Raw genomic sequence first — 19,014 nt, 5'->3', positions numbered from 1 at the left:
TTTAATGTTTCTGTGTTCTGGTTAGTTATTTTCAAATTGGTTTCTTTGAGGCGTGCAAGTTTTTCGTCCAGTGTTTTTTGCTTCTTAATAAGTATGGCAACTAACTTACTGTTTACGTAAATTGGAATGAGGTCTTCTTTTTATATAACATCTTTATTTCATTTTTTAACCAGATTCTATTTATTCTGTTTTGAGTATTGATCACATTTGTGTTGAAATACCTTTTCTTTGTACTGATTTTAGGCTCTGAGGTTGAGATATTTGTTTGAGTTTTGATTCGCCTGGTTGGCTATAGTATTGCAAATAATAAATCTCATTTTTGATCCATGTTGAATATCATATAAATATTAAAATATCACATATATTTATTAAACAAATCCACCTATTTAATACTATACAATACATAAAATACAATACAATATTTCTTATATTAGGACATATATCTTACTATTACCATCCTAATTGGGATATGTTTCACCCCACATATTAGGTGGGCATCATCAGCCAATATCTCTATTTTTAAGAAGACAACAGTTCTATATCATGATAGTAAACAAATTCATGAAGTTTTTAACCAGATTCTCTACTTGATCACAATGTGTAAAATATTTAGGTTTTTTATATAAATGTTCAAACATGAATGAAGTTTTAACTAGTGGACAATCAGACCAAGTATGAGAACCTGACAAGATAGTCAACATTTTTCATAGTGGACAATCAGACCAAGTATGAGAACCTGACAAGATAGTCAACATTTTTCTAATAATTGTCTATACTATGTTAAGCAGTTATCTTAGGAGTTTTTATAATCAACTGAGCAATTTTTAAATAGTCAAATGAAAACACTAAAAATGGACCTTTCAATCACAACTCTTTATAATCTAGGAAGTATACAGACCTATAACACATAGTCAGGATTCTGATTAGAACTGATTTTGAGGTGTGAGATATTGGCTGATGATGCCCAATATGTGGGGAGAAACATGTCCCAATTGGGATGTTAATAGTAAGATTTAAGTCCTAATATAAGAAATATTGTATTGAATAGGTGGATTTGTTTAATTAATATATGTGATATTTTAATATTTATATGATATTCAATATGGATCAAATATGAGATTTACTACTTGCAATAAGCAGTATGTTCCGAGTTGTCAGGGGAGAGATGGCCTGGAACGACATTAGAAGACAAATAAATTTTGAGTGGTGTCTTTAAATGTAGGAAAGATCACAATATGAAGATTAAAGTTGGAATTCAAGAGACCAAATTGCGGCAAATATTCGTTTATAGGAAGGGGAGTTAGGGATTGGAATAACTTACCAAGGGAGATGTTCAATAAATTTCCAGTTTCAGTGAAATCATTTAAGAAAAGGCTAGGAATACAACAGATAGAGAATCTGCTAACTGGGCCACTGCCCTAAATGGAGATCAGTATTGATTGATTGATTGTCAATCAATCAATCAATCAATCAATCAATCAATCAATCAATCAACATACCACTTACAATACCATTGTATAATATAATACTGCATTGTCCTACATAAGAGGCTTGCAGTAGTGTCTCAATGGCGCACTAGCGCCAGCGTCTTGGAAAGGTGTAGCATTCCAACTGATGAGCCCACTGCTACACTGGCATGAAACAGTAGTAATTTCAGGATTGAAAAAGCCCAAAGACTTAATGAGCTTAAAGTTACAAGATTGTGAGCAACTGCAAAATGACCTCGATAATGTTGCGAGATGGACAGTATGCAATGGTATGATGATAAACGGGATTAAGTCAGGTTGTGAGTTTCATAAATAGGAAATGCCCTCCCAATTTTAATTACTGCATTGATGGGGTGAAAGTTCCTTTTGAGGATCACTGTAAGTACATAGGTGTTAATATAAGGAAAGATCTTCATTGGAGTAATCACATAAATGGGATTGTAAATAAAGGGTACAGATTGCACATGGTTATGAGGGTATTTAGGGGTTGTAGTAAACACAAGTTGCAAACACTTGTGCAAACACAAGTTGGCAGGACAAGTTGGTTCAAAATAACTAGTGGGCTGAGACAGGGAAGTGTTCTATCACCAATCCTATTTACAATAGTAATGGATGACATCATGAGAATGGCAAAAGCAGCATATGGAGGAAGAGAAATGAACATGATGTTATTTGCAGATGATATTGTGATTTGGGGAGAAGACGACAGGAAGGTTCAAGAACAGTTGAATGTGGTGAATGGGAAGATTGAAGAATGTGGATTGAAAATAAGTGTAGAAAAGAGTAAAAACTCTTGTTATGACTAGAGGGGAGAAAGAAGGGAAAGGTCAGATTAGACTTGCAGACAAGTCCCTGGAAGTAGTGGAAACGTTTAAATACCTGGGGAGTGAATTAATGGAGAATGCTCGACTGGATGCTGAGATTAGTAAAAGGATTCAAGCTGGAAGTTGTTTCTATCATAGTGTAAGAAATATGTTATGGGACAAAGATGTGCCAATGGAAGCAAAGGATACTATGTACAAGATGTATTACGTACCCATAATGAAATGAAATTCTTGAGGAGTATGATACAGAAGAGTAGAAGAAACAAAATAAGGAATGAGAAAATCCGGGAAGAAATTGGAGTGGAAAAAATGAATGATAGAATAGAGAAGAGCCGACTAAGATGGTTTGGGCACATAAAGCGAATGAGCGACGAAAGAATGCCAAAAAAGGTGATGGAAATGCAAATTCAAGGAAGGAGAGGCCGTGGACGACCACGATTGAGATGGAAGGATACCATCCAACGCAGCATTATAGAAAGAAACCTGGACTGGGACACAGTGTTGGAAGAGGAGTGGTGGAAAGACCGAAGAAAGTGGAGAGGAACCATATTTGCCCCTACCCGGCTACAGCTGGATAAAGGGAAATGATGATGATGATGATGATGATGATGATGATGAGTAAGAATGTAAAGGAGAGGGCATACAAGTCTCTGGTAAGACCCCAAGTTGAGTATGGTTTGAGTATATGGGACCCTCACCAGGATTACTTGATTCGAGAACTGGAAAAAATCCAAAGAAAAGCAATTTGATTTGTTCTTGGTGATTTCCGATAAAAGAGTAACGTTACGAAAATGTTGCAAAGTTTGGGCTGGAAAAATTTGGGAGAAAGGAGACGAGCTGCTCGACTAAGCGGTATGTGAAAAAGACATTGATTCCCATAGGAAACCTGAAGTTAGCTGGAAAATTGATAACGTCCAATAATGTACCAACTATATTGGTATTAAAAAAATTATGTTCCTAGAAGGAAACCATAATTTAATTTCATCAATTGCAAATGTTAAAACACATTTAAGCTCTTTAGGCTTTTTCAGTCGTGACATTACCAGCGTTTCGCCCCAGTGTAGCTGTGCCCCAGTGTAGTCCTATGTAGGACGGTGACGGTGCACTAGGGGAAGCATATGCCTCCAGTTATATATAAAAAAAATATCAAAATATAAGGTTCCTGGAGTGAAACCATAATTTAATTTTAACTTATTTATTACTCTGTGCAGAATAACATCATCTGCAAAAACCTGTATCTCTTATTCTACTTCTTTACTCATATCATTTATATCTATAAGAAAACATAAAGGTCCAATAATACTACCTTGAGGAAGTCCCCTCTTAATTATTACAGGGTCAGATAAAGCTTTGCCTACTCTAATTCTCTGAGATCTATTTTCTAGAAATATAGCCACACATTCAGTCACTCTTTTGTCTAGTCAAACTGCATTCATTTTCGCCAGTTCTTTCATTTATCAGGTATTATATAATTCTATTACATATATATATAGGTCTACTTGATTAAATTAATGTTCTTATCTCCTCCTCTATCCAGGTCTCAAGGGAGAAAGTTAAAATTTTGATATCTGATAAACAAGAATAGCTGCACCAGTTTCTAAAAGTGAACTACTACTCACCCATTACCAAAACGCTGCAGAAATTGAGGTAACACCATCTTCAAACTTCTTTCACCACCTGCTCCCAGAGTACAAAGTGAGGCAAGCAGTGAAACTCACAGCCTTATATACAGGAGCTGAGGGAGGTGTCAGTCCTCAAGGGTGTACAAAACTGTCCTAGAAAACAAATTACCAATAGATTCCTCAAACATGTAGAAATTTCTTATTATTACATCCAACTATATTCTTATTTAGCTTTAAATGTGGGTAGCTTATTGAGGGATGAATAAAATATACAGAGTATTATTTATGTAGAAATTATGTAGGTTTGTTTGTTCAGTATAATGAATATGTATATTAAGTTAGGAAGCAGTATCTGTTATAAATATTACAGCATCATGTGTAATATTATTTGTCCGAAAAATTGAGTTTCTCTAATCACACCTTTGGATGAAGTTGAATATGCTGAAGTTATCCAAGACTACTGGAAATAACCTTTCAGTCTAATTATAAAAGCAATTCTTCTTCTAGTTTTAAATAAAATGAGAGTAGAATCACTTTTCAGACTTCCAAAAATATTGATTTTGTTTTTAGTTAGTTAGTTAATTGTGATGTTGGGAAACCATAACCAAAATTTTATCAAGCTCCTTCATGAAAACAAGAAATGCTAGCTATACAGTTTGGTCAAATGCACAAATATTGCCTCATCATACGTTATAGTTAGGTACTGATACCAAAGGGAATCATTCTTAATGTTGAACTGTACAGTACCTTACCGAAAATGTAAATTTTTATATGGTTCAATGTAATGGTGCCAGGATTAACTAAATCCTTGGTAAAACTTGTATTTTAGGTTGATTTCTTGACATTGTAGCAGTATAGAAGAGATAATGATAATGATGATGGTGGTGATCTGTAGGAAAAGGTGTTGTTTTTAATCTGCTGTCATTATAATTATTTAGAAGCCAGCACTTGAGTATGAATTTTACTGTGTCCTTCAGATACATACAGTTGGGTGGTCAAAAGTTACAAGTGCTTTGGAGAATAACATTTTAGTTCAAATTGATGTGTTGGCTACCTCTCTGCTTGAACTGTGCAGCAGAACAGTGTGCTCTAATTAAAAGTGAATTCTGCAGGTTCATCATCAGAACAATGCAACAAAGCTGTGAAAAGACACTTACCGATGAACTCAATTGAAGTACAAGTAGGTGCAACACAACTTCTGAGAGATCTTTAAAGTACTTTGTATGATTCTGTACATTGGATACTGTATTTGGAAAAAGAAAATTTTTTGACCCCATAAAATATTAGTAGAACATTCAAAAGAACCTCATCGTCTCCTCGACTGTATCTGGTTGTGCTCTGATGTCATTACTCAGCACCAGCACCTTCCATATTGTCACAGCCATGAATGAGACCGGGACTTCAACCTTACTCTGGCCTGTGCCAAGAGATGGATGCTTAAGTACTCAGTTTTATTATGAGAGTATTATTGGAACTTTATATTGTCATATATGATACGAGTAAAGAACTGGAATTACTGATCAGGCTTTCTGCAGGATTGTGTTATATTGTATGGAATAAATAGTAAATACATAGATGCTTTGAAAAGTTCTCGGAATGTACTAGAATTATTTTACCTCTGTGGAACTGCTTTTATTTTTCAACATAGTCTCCCTGTAGACTAATGCATTTGGTCCAGCGATGTTCCAATGCCTTGATCCCATCTCGAAAATGAGATTCCTCCAGGCCTGCGAAATACCTCTCCAATTCAGCTGTCAGTTCTTCCCTTGTAGAAAATCTCCGTCCACCGAGGAAAATTTTCAGCTTGGGGAATGGATGAAAGTCTGATGGTGCCAAATCAGGTGAATAAGGTGGATGTGGCAACAATTCGTACCCCAGTTCATGAAGTTTTGCCATGGCAATAACACTTGCGTGTGGCAGAGCATTGTCCTGATGAAAGATGACCTTTTTCCTTGCCAAACCAGACCTTGTTTCACGTATCTTTTCCTGTAGTTGGTCTAGAAGGTTTGCATAGTATTTCCCCGTAATTGTTTGGTTAGTAGGAAGATAATCTATCAGCAGAATGCCTTTTGCATCCCAGAAAACTGAGGCCATGACCTTTCCGACTTTCTTTGGTGGTGGTGAATCAGCATGTTTCCACTGCTTTGACTGCTGTTTTGTCTCTGGGGTATAGTAGTGGACCCAAGTTTCATCTGTAGTCACAAACCAGCGCAAAAAATCTTGTTGGTTGCACTGAAAACGGGCCAGACTTTGTTCGGACATTTCCAATCTGGTGCGTTCATTGTCCAATGTCAAGAGCCGCGGCACCCATCTTGCGGATAATTTTTTCATACCCAATTCTTCGGTTAAAATATAATATACCCATTCAGAAGACATCCCTACAGCTTCAGCAATCTCCTGCACTTTCAGTCAATGATCCTCCATGAATGCAAGGCATTCATTGCATGCGTTATGATAACACAAAGAACTGTCTGATGTACGATTTTAGGTTGTTTCAAGTCGAATATTAACGATTTCATCTCTCAGAAGTTCAAAAGGTCCGCGCAACTGTACTGGTTCCATTGCTTGACTACGTGTGGTGCTGGTGCACTCTAGGAAGAAAGAGACAGCGAATGGAGGAGTTAAGGATGTAAGGCATTCAATCTTAAAATTGCATTCGGTGGCAGACGTAGTTCTGAAACCCTCCGAACGATGTCGCTGCAATTGAAACTTGGTCAGAATTTGTCTCCCCATACCCGTGCTACCCTCTGCCATCTGTTACCAACTTGGAGAAAGTCGGCATCTTTACAGCGAACGGGACCCACAGATTACCCCCCTGCGAGAACCCAACGTGACGAAACTGACCAATGCCAATGGGGTGACTTACCTCCAGTGCTTGAGTTGTGGCTAACTAGTGAGTTAATTCATTGTGTTTTCGGTGTTTTATTATATTTTGCGCACATGTGGTATTAACGATGGATGAGTCTAAAACGGATATAATTGTAAATCAGTTTGAAAAGCCATTTACTGGCCGTTTGTTTGATGAAAAGATTCAAATAGTTAAAGCCGGGAGACCTCTACCTTCCCTCGTAAATTTCTTCTTCTTCTCCTTAATCTGCTTACCCTCCAGGGTTGGCTTTTCCCTCGGACTCAGTGAGGGATCCCTCCTCTACCTCCTCAAGGGCAGTGTACGGGAGCTTCAGACTCTGGGTCGGGGGATACAACTGGGGAGGATGACCAGTACCTCACCTCACCTGCTATGCTGAACAGGGACCTTGCGGGGGATGGGAAGATTGGAAGGGATAGACAAGGAAGACCCCTTCGAGGATGGCTGAGGTGGGAATCGAACCCACCTCTACTCAGTTGACCTCCCGAGGCTGAGTGGACCCCGTTCCAGCCCTCGTACCACTTTTCAAATTTTGTGGCAGAGCCGGGAATCGAACCCGGGCCTCCGGGGGTGGCAGCTAATCACACTAACCACTACACCACAGAGGCGGACCCTCGTAAATTTAAAAATAGAAAACAAGAATTGTGTACGCACGTTCAATCCAGAAACTTACAGTAAAACTGTTTGGCTCGAGTTCACCTACATGTAATTAGGGTGAGTAGAATTGAAATTTACTTAATACATTGTGTTAACTGCATGGTTACTAGTTGCATGCCTCAGTGGAGATTCCAGGATACGCCACTGCTCCATGACCATTTTATGCACTTTTGCGGTAAATTCTGGGGTCGTAACACTTTTTGGCCGTCCACTACGTGGATCATCATCCAAGCTCTCCCGACTAAATTTAAACTCGCTGGTCCACTTGGCAGCAGTTGAAAATGAAGGAGCAGAGTCCCCCAGTGTGTTCTGAAAGTCAGCATGAATTTCCTTTGCTTTCATACCTTTCTTTACAAAGTATTTAATCACTGCTCGAATCTCAGTTTTTTTCCATTGTCACAAATCACTACGCGGGAACAACAACAAAGAGTCGTCACTACCACACTCCTGCAGCTAGAGCACTGACGCGCCACGTGTTCACTCACAAAGGATGTGTGATTATTGCGTGGGAACCTCGTTGCTCTAGCACTGACATCTAGCGGTGATTCCGAGAACTTTTCAAACCGTCCTCGTAACTTACAGGATTGTGAGCGAGTGCAAAGTGAGCTCAACAATGTTGTGAGATGGATATCTGACAATGGTATGATGTTAAACAGGATGAAATGTCTGGTTGTAAGTTCCATCAACAGGAAAAGTCCTCTTATTTTCAGTTACTATGTTGATGGAGTGAAATTACCTAATGGGGATCACTGTATGTACGTAGGTGTTAAGGGTAATCATGCTAATTTTTTCTGGAATGTCTGAAGATGAGGCCCAATATAATATATGTTCATTTTGGGTCATTGTAGGCCAGAAAATGGTGAGTTTTATTTGTCCTTTCTTTTGTGGCCTTTTTCAGTGTTTTATGGCTTATAGGTCATTTTTTCAGCTTTTCTTTAGATCATAAGAGCTTTAATTTCCTTTGACTACATTTGTACTACCCATTCTCATTTTGAACTATTTATTTATTTATTTATTTATTTATTTATTTATTTATTTATTTATTTATTTATTTTATATTGCGTGGCTCAGGCTATGAAGCCTGCTGTTATGCCAAACTATCTTATATGTGCTACATTGTACAAACTACGGAGTATTACAATTTCTAATTACATATAATTAATTATCAAATTAAACCTAAATAACAGTTATAAACAAAAGGTAAATTTCTGAGAGTTACTATAAAAAAAAATTAAATACAGTGGACACCGCTTATTATAATCAATCTGGGACGCAGATAATTTGACATTAACTGATTGATAACAGTAGCCGAAAGATAAAAATTCATAGGTAGCTATATGTATTCATAACCTACATGCACTACAATGAAACAGATACCGGTACACAGCACTGCAATACAGTTAACAATTTTCAGCTACGTAAAATAGTCTCTAATAGTTGTTTGCTTCTGGGTTTCTCTCAAAAATCCATTAATGAATCTTTCATGTTCATAATGTTTTTGGAAGTCCACTAACCTATGCTGAACACCTCTTCGCAAGACACCTAGCGCCTGTCGCATTTCAGCATTCGTTGGTGTTCAGGAAGTTTCGGCAACATCTTCATCATCAACATCGTTATCTTCTGCTCCGTGTTCTTCACCTCTCATATCTAATTTTGCAGAAGTAACTGCCTCAAGTATGTCATCTTCTGTCTGTTTCGCATCAGTAATGATGCCCTCATCAATGTTCATCCATTCCTGAAATTCATCTTCTGTTAAGCCTGTTGGACAAAGTTCAACATTCTCCTCAACTTCTGGTAACTCTCTTAAAAATCCCCCATGCCGGAAACAGTTCTTTATTGTATGTGCTGAGACATTAGCCCATGACATGGCTAGAAGATGCAGGGCATTGAAAAGGCTGGTCCTTGAAAACAAATATAACATAAACCAAATTCGTGATCACAATAAACAGAAGATTTTCTATGTCTCAGTATTTGTCCGTGTGGGACTTCATAAAAGTGATTATACAATACGGTTGATAACATTATCCGTGATTACAATAAATGGCGTCCACTGTACTAATTTATTAAGTCTATGTACCATTTATAACATCTGTTTTAAAATACATTTCTACTATGTATGTTTCTAATTACAGCCGGAAGGGAATTCCAGGAGCATATGGTTGCAGGTATGAATGAGTTGCCGTAACTACTACGAGACGTTATTGCTGATGAAGTCTCAAATGAGATGAAAAATGTTCCAGGATATGTTTAATATGTTTTTATATTAAATAGTTTTCACTTGTAAAGTGAGGTGTATTGATTGGGTGGACCACGGAACCTAACATTGTTTCTTATTTAAACTGTATATCAATACGGATCTATATCATCATCATTATGTTATTCAGCATTCTTGATACTTGAATTGTAACACCCTTTTAATAGCTTTTCCATCCACTATGATAACAGCATTGGTGATTTTATGCTTACTGATTACCCTGAATTCTCAATGTTTATTTTAAGGCCAAACTCCTTGCTTACTTCAATGACATTCAGAAGGAATTGAAAGTCTTCTAAATTGTCAGCGAGTATCACGGTGGTGTTGACAGAGGTGTGAAAATTATTAGACTCAAAGGATAAGATGAAAAATTAAATTGCCTTAGTTTTAGTTTTTGCCATCACTTGTCTTTTTAATTTGTTCCACGGAACTTCCTATCATTCAGTCAGATATTCATCCAACTTAATAAACTATGTTAAATAATGCATTATTGGTATTTTAAAAATAATATTGAGAATAAATATTTCTATTTGGTCTGTCGCTATCCTACAAACATCAGTTTACAAGAGTTTGGATTGTAAATAGTATAAAGCGCATTGAATCACCAGCACTAAATTAACTGAAATTATAAAAGAACCACTTCATGTAATTCCATTTTATCTAATTACACTCAAAAGAGAAATTAAAAAATCCTTAATATTGGAATTTTATATTGATAGAGGATTCTATTGACATTACCATCACTGATGTAACTGAGAGAAAATGTAACTTGCGTTCTATAATTTACTTTAAACAGACAACAAGCGACACATAAAAGAAATCCACTGCAGCACAAAAGATTTTTATGAGCAGGCAAGTAATATGTAATGCGACAATGGAAATATTAGTGTTGAGTCTAATAATTTTCAGACATCTGTATTTGCTTCCCATTGATCTTGATTCCTTTATCGATTTAGTCAAGGGCATTTTGAAAATTGGCTTCAGAGTGTAAGTTAGAAATGATTGAGGAAAAGATACAACCTTATCTCGCATCTTTTTGTATTGTTTTCTCTTTTAAAATGTTATCTTCTATAATATTCTGATATGTGATGATATACATTGTATTTTAAAACTATAAAGTGCAGATATGTTATCATTTCAAAAAGGGGACTCGAAACCTATACTTGGAGTTCGTAATTAAGTTAAACTTGTTAAAAAGGAAGCCATACTTTCCAATGTCACTCAGTTAAATGTAACTTAGAGGCTTTTCAGTCCATCAAACACACAAGTTCAATATAAATATTACACTATAAAGTACCTGTAAAAAAACACTATTAAACAAAGAATGACATGTTTCGTCCTTAAAAGAATGGTTTTCAAGTGCCTCACAGTGTATACTGGAGTGGAGACAAAAGCAGGACTTCAGTAAGATAAGTTCCAAATATCAAATTCCTAGGTGTTTGGACAGAAATAAACATACATATTTCCAAATACTGACTGACTCGTGGCCACGATTGTTAAGGCATTGAAGTTTAAACAGTCTGAAAAAATTTCACCATCAGGCAGGGTAGGGGAGGTGGTGGTATACAATTTCTAATCACTAGATTGTGTGTCAAAAGCCTGGATTAAATTCCAAACCACTCCCCAGTGCTCGTATGGAGTGAGGGCATAGGACGCTGTTGATGGTGATAAGTCCATCGGCTAGAGACATTAAACCTTGACCGGACCCCTCGGTGATATTCGACAGGAGTAGACTACGTGCCGGCACTGGATTTCACTCTCTCCCTTCCTACTTTCATATATCCCGTCATTAATAATTTCCGGGAGGGTCAGGAATTTTTTTTAACCATCATTGGTTAATTTCACTGGCACGGGTGCTGGGTGTATGTGTTGTCTTCATCATCATTTCATCTTCATTACGATGTGCAGGTCACCTACGGGCATCAAATTGAAAGACCTGCAGCTGGCGAGCCAAACTTGTCCTCGGACACTCTCGGCACTAAAAGCCATACGCCATTTCATTTCAGTGGTAGAGTGTCGGCCTCCAGATCCCAAGATAGTGGGTTTAAACCGGGCAGACATTTCAATTTGATGCCATCTGGGTGTCTGCTCATCAATTTCGGCATTCCGTTTTACTCTAGGCCCACTAGATGGCAGACTGAGTAAACTGAAACTCTCTTGGGTGTCTATGGCTGAGATTTAATAAATTTTGTCAGGTAAACACCAAATGTGTCACCAGAGATCTTTTACATGCCGACATTGTACAATATGGAGTGTCGAATGGACTTTTTTCCGCCCTTCAAAAATCTGACCACCTCTGCCGGGTTTGAACCGGCTATCTTGGGATCCAGAGGCCGACACTCTACCACTGATCCACAAAGGCAGCTTATGAGATGAAATGAATGACGGGATAACTGCCTGAGGCAGCTTATGAGATGAAATGAATGACGGGATAGCTGCCTCTGTGGATCAGTGGTAGAGTGTGCTGCTCCATGGCTAAATGGTTAGCATGCTGGCCTTTGGCCAAAGGGGTTCCGGGTTCGATTTCTGGGAGGGTCAGGAATTTTTTTAACCATCCTACATCCTACATTGTGAACTTGCATCCGGGAGATAATGGGTTTGAATCCCATTGTCAGCAGCCCTGAAGATGGTTTTCTGTGATTTACCATTTTCATACCAGGCAAATGCTGAGGCTGTACCTTAATTAAGGCCACGGCCGCTTCCTTCCAACTCCTAGGCCTTTCCTATCCCATAATCGCCATAAGACCTATCTGTGTCGGTGAGACGTAAAACCACTAGAAAGAAACATCTCAGCCATAGACGCCCAAGAGAGTTTTGGTTTACTTGGTCTGCCATCTAAGAGGCCTAGAGTAAAGCAGAACATCGAAATTAATGAGCAGACAGCCAGATGGTGTCAAATTGAGATGTCTGCACATGATACCTGAGGCCATACAATTATTATTATTAGTATTTAAATGTATTAACTCCTCTGATGAGGTTGGCATCAGGAAGGGTATCCAATCACAAAAACCCACCATGACAGATACATCTCATCTCATACCCGACCCCACAGAGAAACGGGACAAAGGTTGGACAAAGAAACATTGAATGTGACTTGATGTTCTTTTAAGAACGAAGCATGTCATTCTTTGTTTAATGGTGTGTATTTTTATTCCTTGTTTAATAGTGTTTTATTTTACAGGTATGTTATATTGAACTTGTGTGTTCAACATGCTGAAAAGCCTTTAAGTTAAATTTCATTATAAAGAAACATTAGACAAGATTTTGAAAAAATATCTATGTTGTGAGTCAGGAATTCAAGATGTTTCAGAGGAAATGGTTATTATTACAGCCAGTTCTCATTACTCTGAGTCACATTTAGGTATTGTATTCCACCTTATCAGTGTGTATTATGTGTCATTTCTTAGAGCAATATACTTCTCGTATGAGTCATGCTGTCTGTGTATATCATGCCCTGCTCAAGTTATAGAGGAATCAGGTGTCTTGCTTTCTTCCATAAAAACAAGATGTAATGAAAAAGGATATTTCATGTACAGAATATTGCAATGAGAATATTTTAGAATTTAAACAAATAACCAAACCAAATACCATGGTGCTACAGGCTTTGTGGGTATTTTCCTTTCTAAAATATATATTGTTTATCGAGCAGGGTGAATGTATGTACTGTGGTCAATAGTCATTAATTAAGGAATGCTGAATTTCTGATATTTTTTAAATTTCCTTATACAATGGACACCCTCTTTACCAGACTCCAGTTAACCAGCCGACCTCATAAATAAAGTTGCTTTCATTTTCCCATGGTCATGAGCAACCAGACTGCCTCCCACACCACACTTTTCACAGATAAGATGCAACTTGTTTCATATGCTGATCACTTACAATAGTGGATGCTGTTTTAGTTATGGTAATTTATAGCCTAAGTTACAAGATTGTGAGCAACTGCAGCGTGACCTCGAAAATGTTGTGAGATGGACAGCAGGCAATGGTATGATGATAAACGGGGTTAAAAGTCAGGTTGTGAGTTTCACAAATAGGAAAAGTCCTCTCAGTTTTACATTACTGCGTTGATGGGGTGAAAGTTCCTTTTGGGGATCATTGTAAATATCTAGGTGTTAATATAAGGAAAGATCTTCATTGGGGTAATCACATAAATGGGACTGTAAATAAAGGGTACAGATCTCTGCACATGGTTATGAGGGTGTTTAGGGGTTGTAGTAAGGATGTAAAGGAGAGGGCATATAAGTCTCTGGTAAGACCCCAACTAGAGTATGGTTCCAGTGTATGGGACCCTCACCAGGATTACCTGATTCAAGAACTGGAAAAAATCCAAAGAAAAGCAGCTCGATTTGTTCTGGGTGATTTCCGACAAAAGAGTAGCGTTACAAAAATGTTGCAATGTTTGGGTTGGGAAGAATTGAGAGAAAGAAGAAGAGCTGCTCGACTAAGTGGTATGTTCCGAGCTGTCAGCGGAGAGTTGGCGTGGAATGACATTAGTAGACGAATAAGTTTATGTGATTACCCCAATGAAGAACTTTCACCCCATCAACGCAGTAATTAAAACTGAGAGGACTTTTCTTATTTGTGAAACTCACAACCTGACTTTTATCCACGTTTATCATTATACCATTGCCTACTGTCCTTCTCACAACATTATCAAGGTCATTTTGCAGTTGCTCACAAACTTGTAACTTATTTATTACAATCAATCAATCAATACTGATCTGCATTTAGGGCAGTCGCCCAGGTGGCAGATTCCCTATCTGTTGTTTTCCTAGCCTTTTCCTAAATGATTTCAAAGAAATTGGAAATTTATTGAACACATCCCTTGGTAAGTTATTCCAATACCTAACTCCCCTTCCCATAAATGAATATTTGCCCCAGATTCCACTTCTTTACACATACACTTAAGAAAATGGAAATTGCAACACCATGAAGGCATTATTCGTTTGTGTTGATTTTCAAGTTATGGAACAATGCCATGTAGGTATGTAAATGATCAAAGTTTCAGATTCATTGGATTGTTGCTACAGGTCTCCCCACGTGACTGGTCGCGGAGGAATCAACTCCAGTATACGGACTCTGGTGTAGCGTAATTGACTTCCAGTCTGTGCAGTGAACTATTCCCCGTCAAACATGCCTCGACGGCAGAGAAGAGCACGCTATCAACAACTGTCGCCGTTTGAGAGGGCTCGGATAATTGGGCTATGTGAGGCTGTATTATCTCTAAGGACTGTCGCTGCATGTGTTGGCCGACAGGCATCTACGGTACAACGTGTATGGCAGCAGTGGTCAAATGAAGGTACCCACACTCGTAGACCTGGCACAAGCCCAGCGCGACAGACAACTGTGAGAGAGGATCGCCGTATCATTCGGATGGCCTGGATGGAACCCCATGCAACAGCAGCGCAAATTCGAGCAGCTGTGGCACCCCACGTTACACAACAAACAGTTGGTAATCGCCTGCGTGCAGCTGGCTTCCGAGCCCGTGTCACTGCAGAAGGTGTTCCATTGACCCCACAACAGCGACGTGTAAGGCTAGCTTGGTGTAGAGAAAGATCGACGTGGCTCGATGAGTGGCATAGGGTCATCTTTAGTGATGAATCGCGCTTCTGTCTTGCCCACAGTGATCGCCGGAATCATGTGCGCTGACGTACCAGGGAGAGGGGCCGCCCAGATCTTATTGTCGAGAGGCACACATGGCCAACACCAAGCATTACAGTCTGGGGAGCTATTGGCTTTAATGTGAAATCACAATTAGTGCTTGTTGAGGGCACTATGACTGCTCGACAGTACGTTGATAGGGTACTCAATCCAGTGGTTGTCCCTATGATGGCGAACATTGCTAATGGGATGTTTCAGCAGGACAATGCCCGGGTTCACACTGCACACATCTCCAGAGAAGCTCTCCATGACATCACAACCATAGAATGGCCCGCCAGATCCCCGGACCTCAGTCCTATTGAGCATGTGTGGGACATGATGGGTCGACAACTGGCCAACCGTCCTCAGCCACCCACAAGTCTGGAACAACTGACCCATGTAGTGCAGCAAGCATGGGCCACAATTCCTCAGGAAGTGATCCAGGGCCTTATTGACTCCATGCCTCAACAAATTCATCAATGTATTGCAGCTCATGGTGGGCACATCCTGTATTGATTGTTGTCCAAACTTGCAATCAGAGGGACCTGAAAGTGTAATCATCAAATCACAACTGAACACTTATCCTGCATGTTCAATTGCAGCAATGTAGCACCACTTCTTCTGGGTGTTGCAATTTCCATTTTCTTCAGTGTGATACATATAAGAAAACATAAAGGTCCAATACTGCCATGAGGAATTCCCCTCTTAATTTTTACAGGGACAGATAAAGCTTCACCTACTCTAATTCTCTGAGTTCTATTTTCTAGAAACAGAGCAACCCATTCAGTCACTCTTTTGTCAAGTCCAATTGCACTCATTTTTGCCAGTAGTCTCCCATGATCTATCCTATCAAATGCCTTAGACAGGTCAATCACAATAAAGTCCAATTGACCTCCTGAATCCAGGATATCTGCTATATCTTGCTGGAATCCTACAAGTTGGGCTTCAGTGAAATAACCTCTCCTAAACCTATAGTGCTGAACCCTGAAAAATGCTTATAAAATAATGTTGCTAAAACCAATTTTTATTGTGCACATACATATATGAGGCAATAAAATGAAAACTGATCACCTGCTACAACGTGACCATGGAATGGTTTTATTCGAAAGTAATTACCAAAAGCTTTATTACATTTATCCCACTGGGAGACGAGCCAATCAATTCCAGTTTTGTAGAAAGAGGTAGGTTGCTGACAGATCCAAAACCATACCCACTCTTGCACTTCCTCGTCAGAATGGAGCCACAGTTAATACCAACCTGAACACAAATTTCTTGCTCCATGATTTATCGGTTTTCCCAGATAAGGCCATCAATTTGCCCTGTCACATCAGTGGTAATGGCTCAAGGGGCCTGTCCTAGCCACGCATCATTTTGCAGTGATATGTGACCTCGTTGGAATCTCCTGTGCCACACTCATTGTGGACATGCAGTATTCACCACACACAGCAGAAATGCGACGATGTGTTTCGCGTACTTCAGCACCTTCATCAAGGGTTATGAACTTCATGTTGTTGGTCCATATTGAACTGAGATAACATATACATTATAAACAGGAGAGTTTTCCACCTATTTCCACCTATTCAATACAGGTGGAAAATCTCCTGTTTATAATTTATATGTTATCCAGCACCCTCAGCCACCAGAAAATGAACCACACTTCTTTCCTTGCCTCCATTTCTACAGCTGGATGAACACACTAGATAAGTCCGCGCACAAACAAAGACATAACCCAACAAATGTGTACACCTGTGAGTTGACACTATGCAGTTCTCCTACCACAGCGATGGCAGTATCGATACGTAACAACAGTGTTGCCATCTTTTGCGCGGAAAGTGTGTTATGGCGGATGTTCAGTTTTCGTTTGATTGCCCCTTACAAATGAAATACATTAACCTAATGCAGCATTTCAGAGTGGAACTTGGGAATGTGCATTTGTCTTCAAGGCACACTACACAAGATAAGTTCCTTGTAACATTCTGACAAGATGATGATAGATTTTCTAACAGTCAGCTACAAACATAAAAAGTGGAAGTAGAAGAGGAAGATGATGGGGAATATGTGAAGGATGATATTTAATAGAGAACAGAATTGTGTTCCTTGACCCATAAGGTAAGAAGAAAAAGAGATATGCAGAGAAGAGGATAAAGAATGTAGTTCTGAAATGCTAAATGAAAATGCTTTTTATTTGGTAATTTATTGTTTTAGAAAGTGTATTACATTTAAAATGTTACTTCAAATTCACTGTCACAACATTGACTTCAACTTAATCTCTTTTTTAATATCTGGTTTTCATTTTCCTTCATATTTCCCAATAAACAGAATTGGTCCAGATGCTGCTTGCTTGATCATGAAGAGGAATGGTCGATCTGCTCTAAACCTTGGTGGTAACGACAGCACTGTTACTCCACCTGTACAGGAGAAAAATTAAAGATATTTGGAAATGTTAATATTGTTTCTTACATAAAGTCACATTACTTGCTTACAGTTTTTAACACTCTACTGCATGAATTATTTTTCGTTTTCGTTTGGTGAAGAAAATTTCAAGCTTTTCAGCGTTTTAGATGTGCCAGCAATTCTTAACTGGGGCTAATAGCTTAACACTCGTATGTGATGTGGATTGCCATAGTGGAATATATATATATAATGTTTCACGATTTTACGCTAAGCTTTTAACATTCAAAGACCGAGCATTACTACCTACTGGCCATGGGTACGTACTGCAAGGCGCAAGTACTGTAGGTCGGTAATGTCTTTGAGGTTAAGCCAGAGGTACTCCTGAAGCCTGTTGTAATGTGATGGGGAGGGCCCACGTAAAATAAACGGTGGTTGGTACGCGTGGATGTTGACGGGGTGGAAGGAGTACCTTTGGTTGTAGGGCTGTTTTATCTGATGTTATGTAAATAAAAAAACAAGGCATCACTGGGATATGTGTTTAATTGACTGTACATTTGAAGGTGTGCCGTAAAACTAGCTCTGTCTACAATATTTATCCATTTATACAGGTGAAAAGTTATTTGTTGCCTAATGGCAACAGTATGCAGTAGAGGGTTAATCAAAAATGGTGAACCAGAGGAAATCATATGAGGTCTATTATATCAGAACACATCTCAGTGATTTTACAAAAATGGCAAAAGGATGTAAGAGGTGTATGCAAGGACAATGGCTGATAACTCATAGTGCTCCCAACTCCTAACCATGGTAGACCAATCAAACTTGAGTCCTCCTAACAGCAAACTAGTGGACTGTACGGAGAAATATACTGCCTGACAAAAAATTGAAGCACCCAAAAGATATGGTCAAATGTCAATGTAACTTCGTACACATACACAACTGATATAGATGTTGATTCCCAAAGGGAACCTGAAATATTTGTTCCAAATGAGTAAATTTATAATACCAACTATATTGGTATCACATACACAACATCGGAAGGTATGTAAATTATTAGAGTTATATTCTCTGCGACAGGTAGAACAACCACCAGAGTGGATTAGCGTTTTTTGTGTTTAGTATTGTTACCAGGCCTGGTATGGCATATAAGGAGCCTGAACTGCATCAGATGGGTCGGTAGATGCAGAGTGGTTCCCGACCCATGAGTGGCCATGGCTGGTCCGTGGTCCAACAACTCTGCACTCTGACCGGACTACCGAGTAGAGGAGGGGTG

General features: G+C 38.7%; 1 protein-coding gene and 1 long non-coding RNA gene across 4 annotated transcripts in view; both read right to left on the bottom strand.

The window, feature by feature from the left end:
* The window catches only part of LOC136875774 (uncharacterized), a 31,574-nt gene extending 14,480 nt beyond the window's left edge, over nucleotides 1-17,094 (bottom strand). Inside the window, exons 1-2 of the long non-coding RNA XR_010860513.2 lie at nucleotides 16,482-17,094; nucleotides 3,931-4,086 (exon numbers count right to left, since the gene is read on the bottom strand). This is a non-coding gene — a long non-coding RNA (uncharacterized lncRNA). The remainder of the gene's footprint in view (nucleotides 1-3,930; nucleotides 4,087-16,481) is intronic.
* A 431-nt stretch (nucleotides 17,095-17,525) lies between these two features.
* The window catches only part of LOC136875773 (serpin B3), an 81,350-nt gene continuing 79,861 nt past the window's right edge, over nucleotides 17,526-19,014 (bottom strand). For all 3 annotated transcript variants that reach the window (XM_067149365.2, XM_067149366.2, XM_067149367.2), the window contains one exon: nucleotides 17,526-17,758. Coding sequence is in view for 1 of the 3 variants with exons in the window: in XM_067149366.2 (XP_067005467.2) it covers nucleotides 17,640-17,758 (119 nt within the window). In the remaining 2 variants the exon portion in view is untranslated. The remainder of the gene's footprint in view (nucleotides 17,759-19,014) is intronic.

The sequence above is a fragment of the Anabrus simplex genome, chromosome 6 (genome assembly GCF_040414725.1).
Source record: "Anabrus simplex isolate iqAnaSimp1 chromosome 6, ASM4041472v1, whole genome shotgun sequence".
In the NCBI taxonomy this organism is placed as follows: domain Eukaryota; kingdom Metazoa; phylum Arthropoda; class Insecta; order Orthoptera; family Tettigoniidae; genus Anabrus; species Anabrus simplex.
Note: the sequence above shows the minus strand (reverse complement) of the source record. Positions and strands in the feature narration are given on the sequence as shown.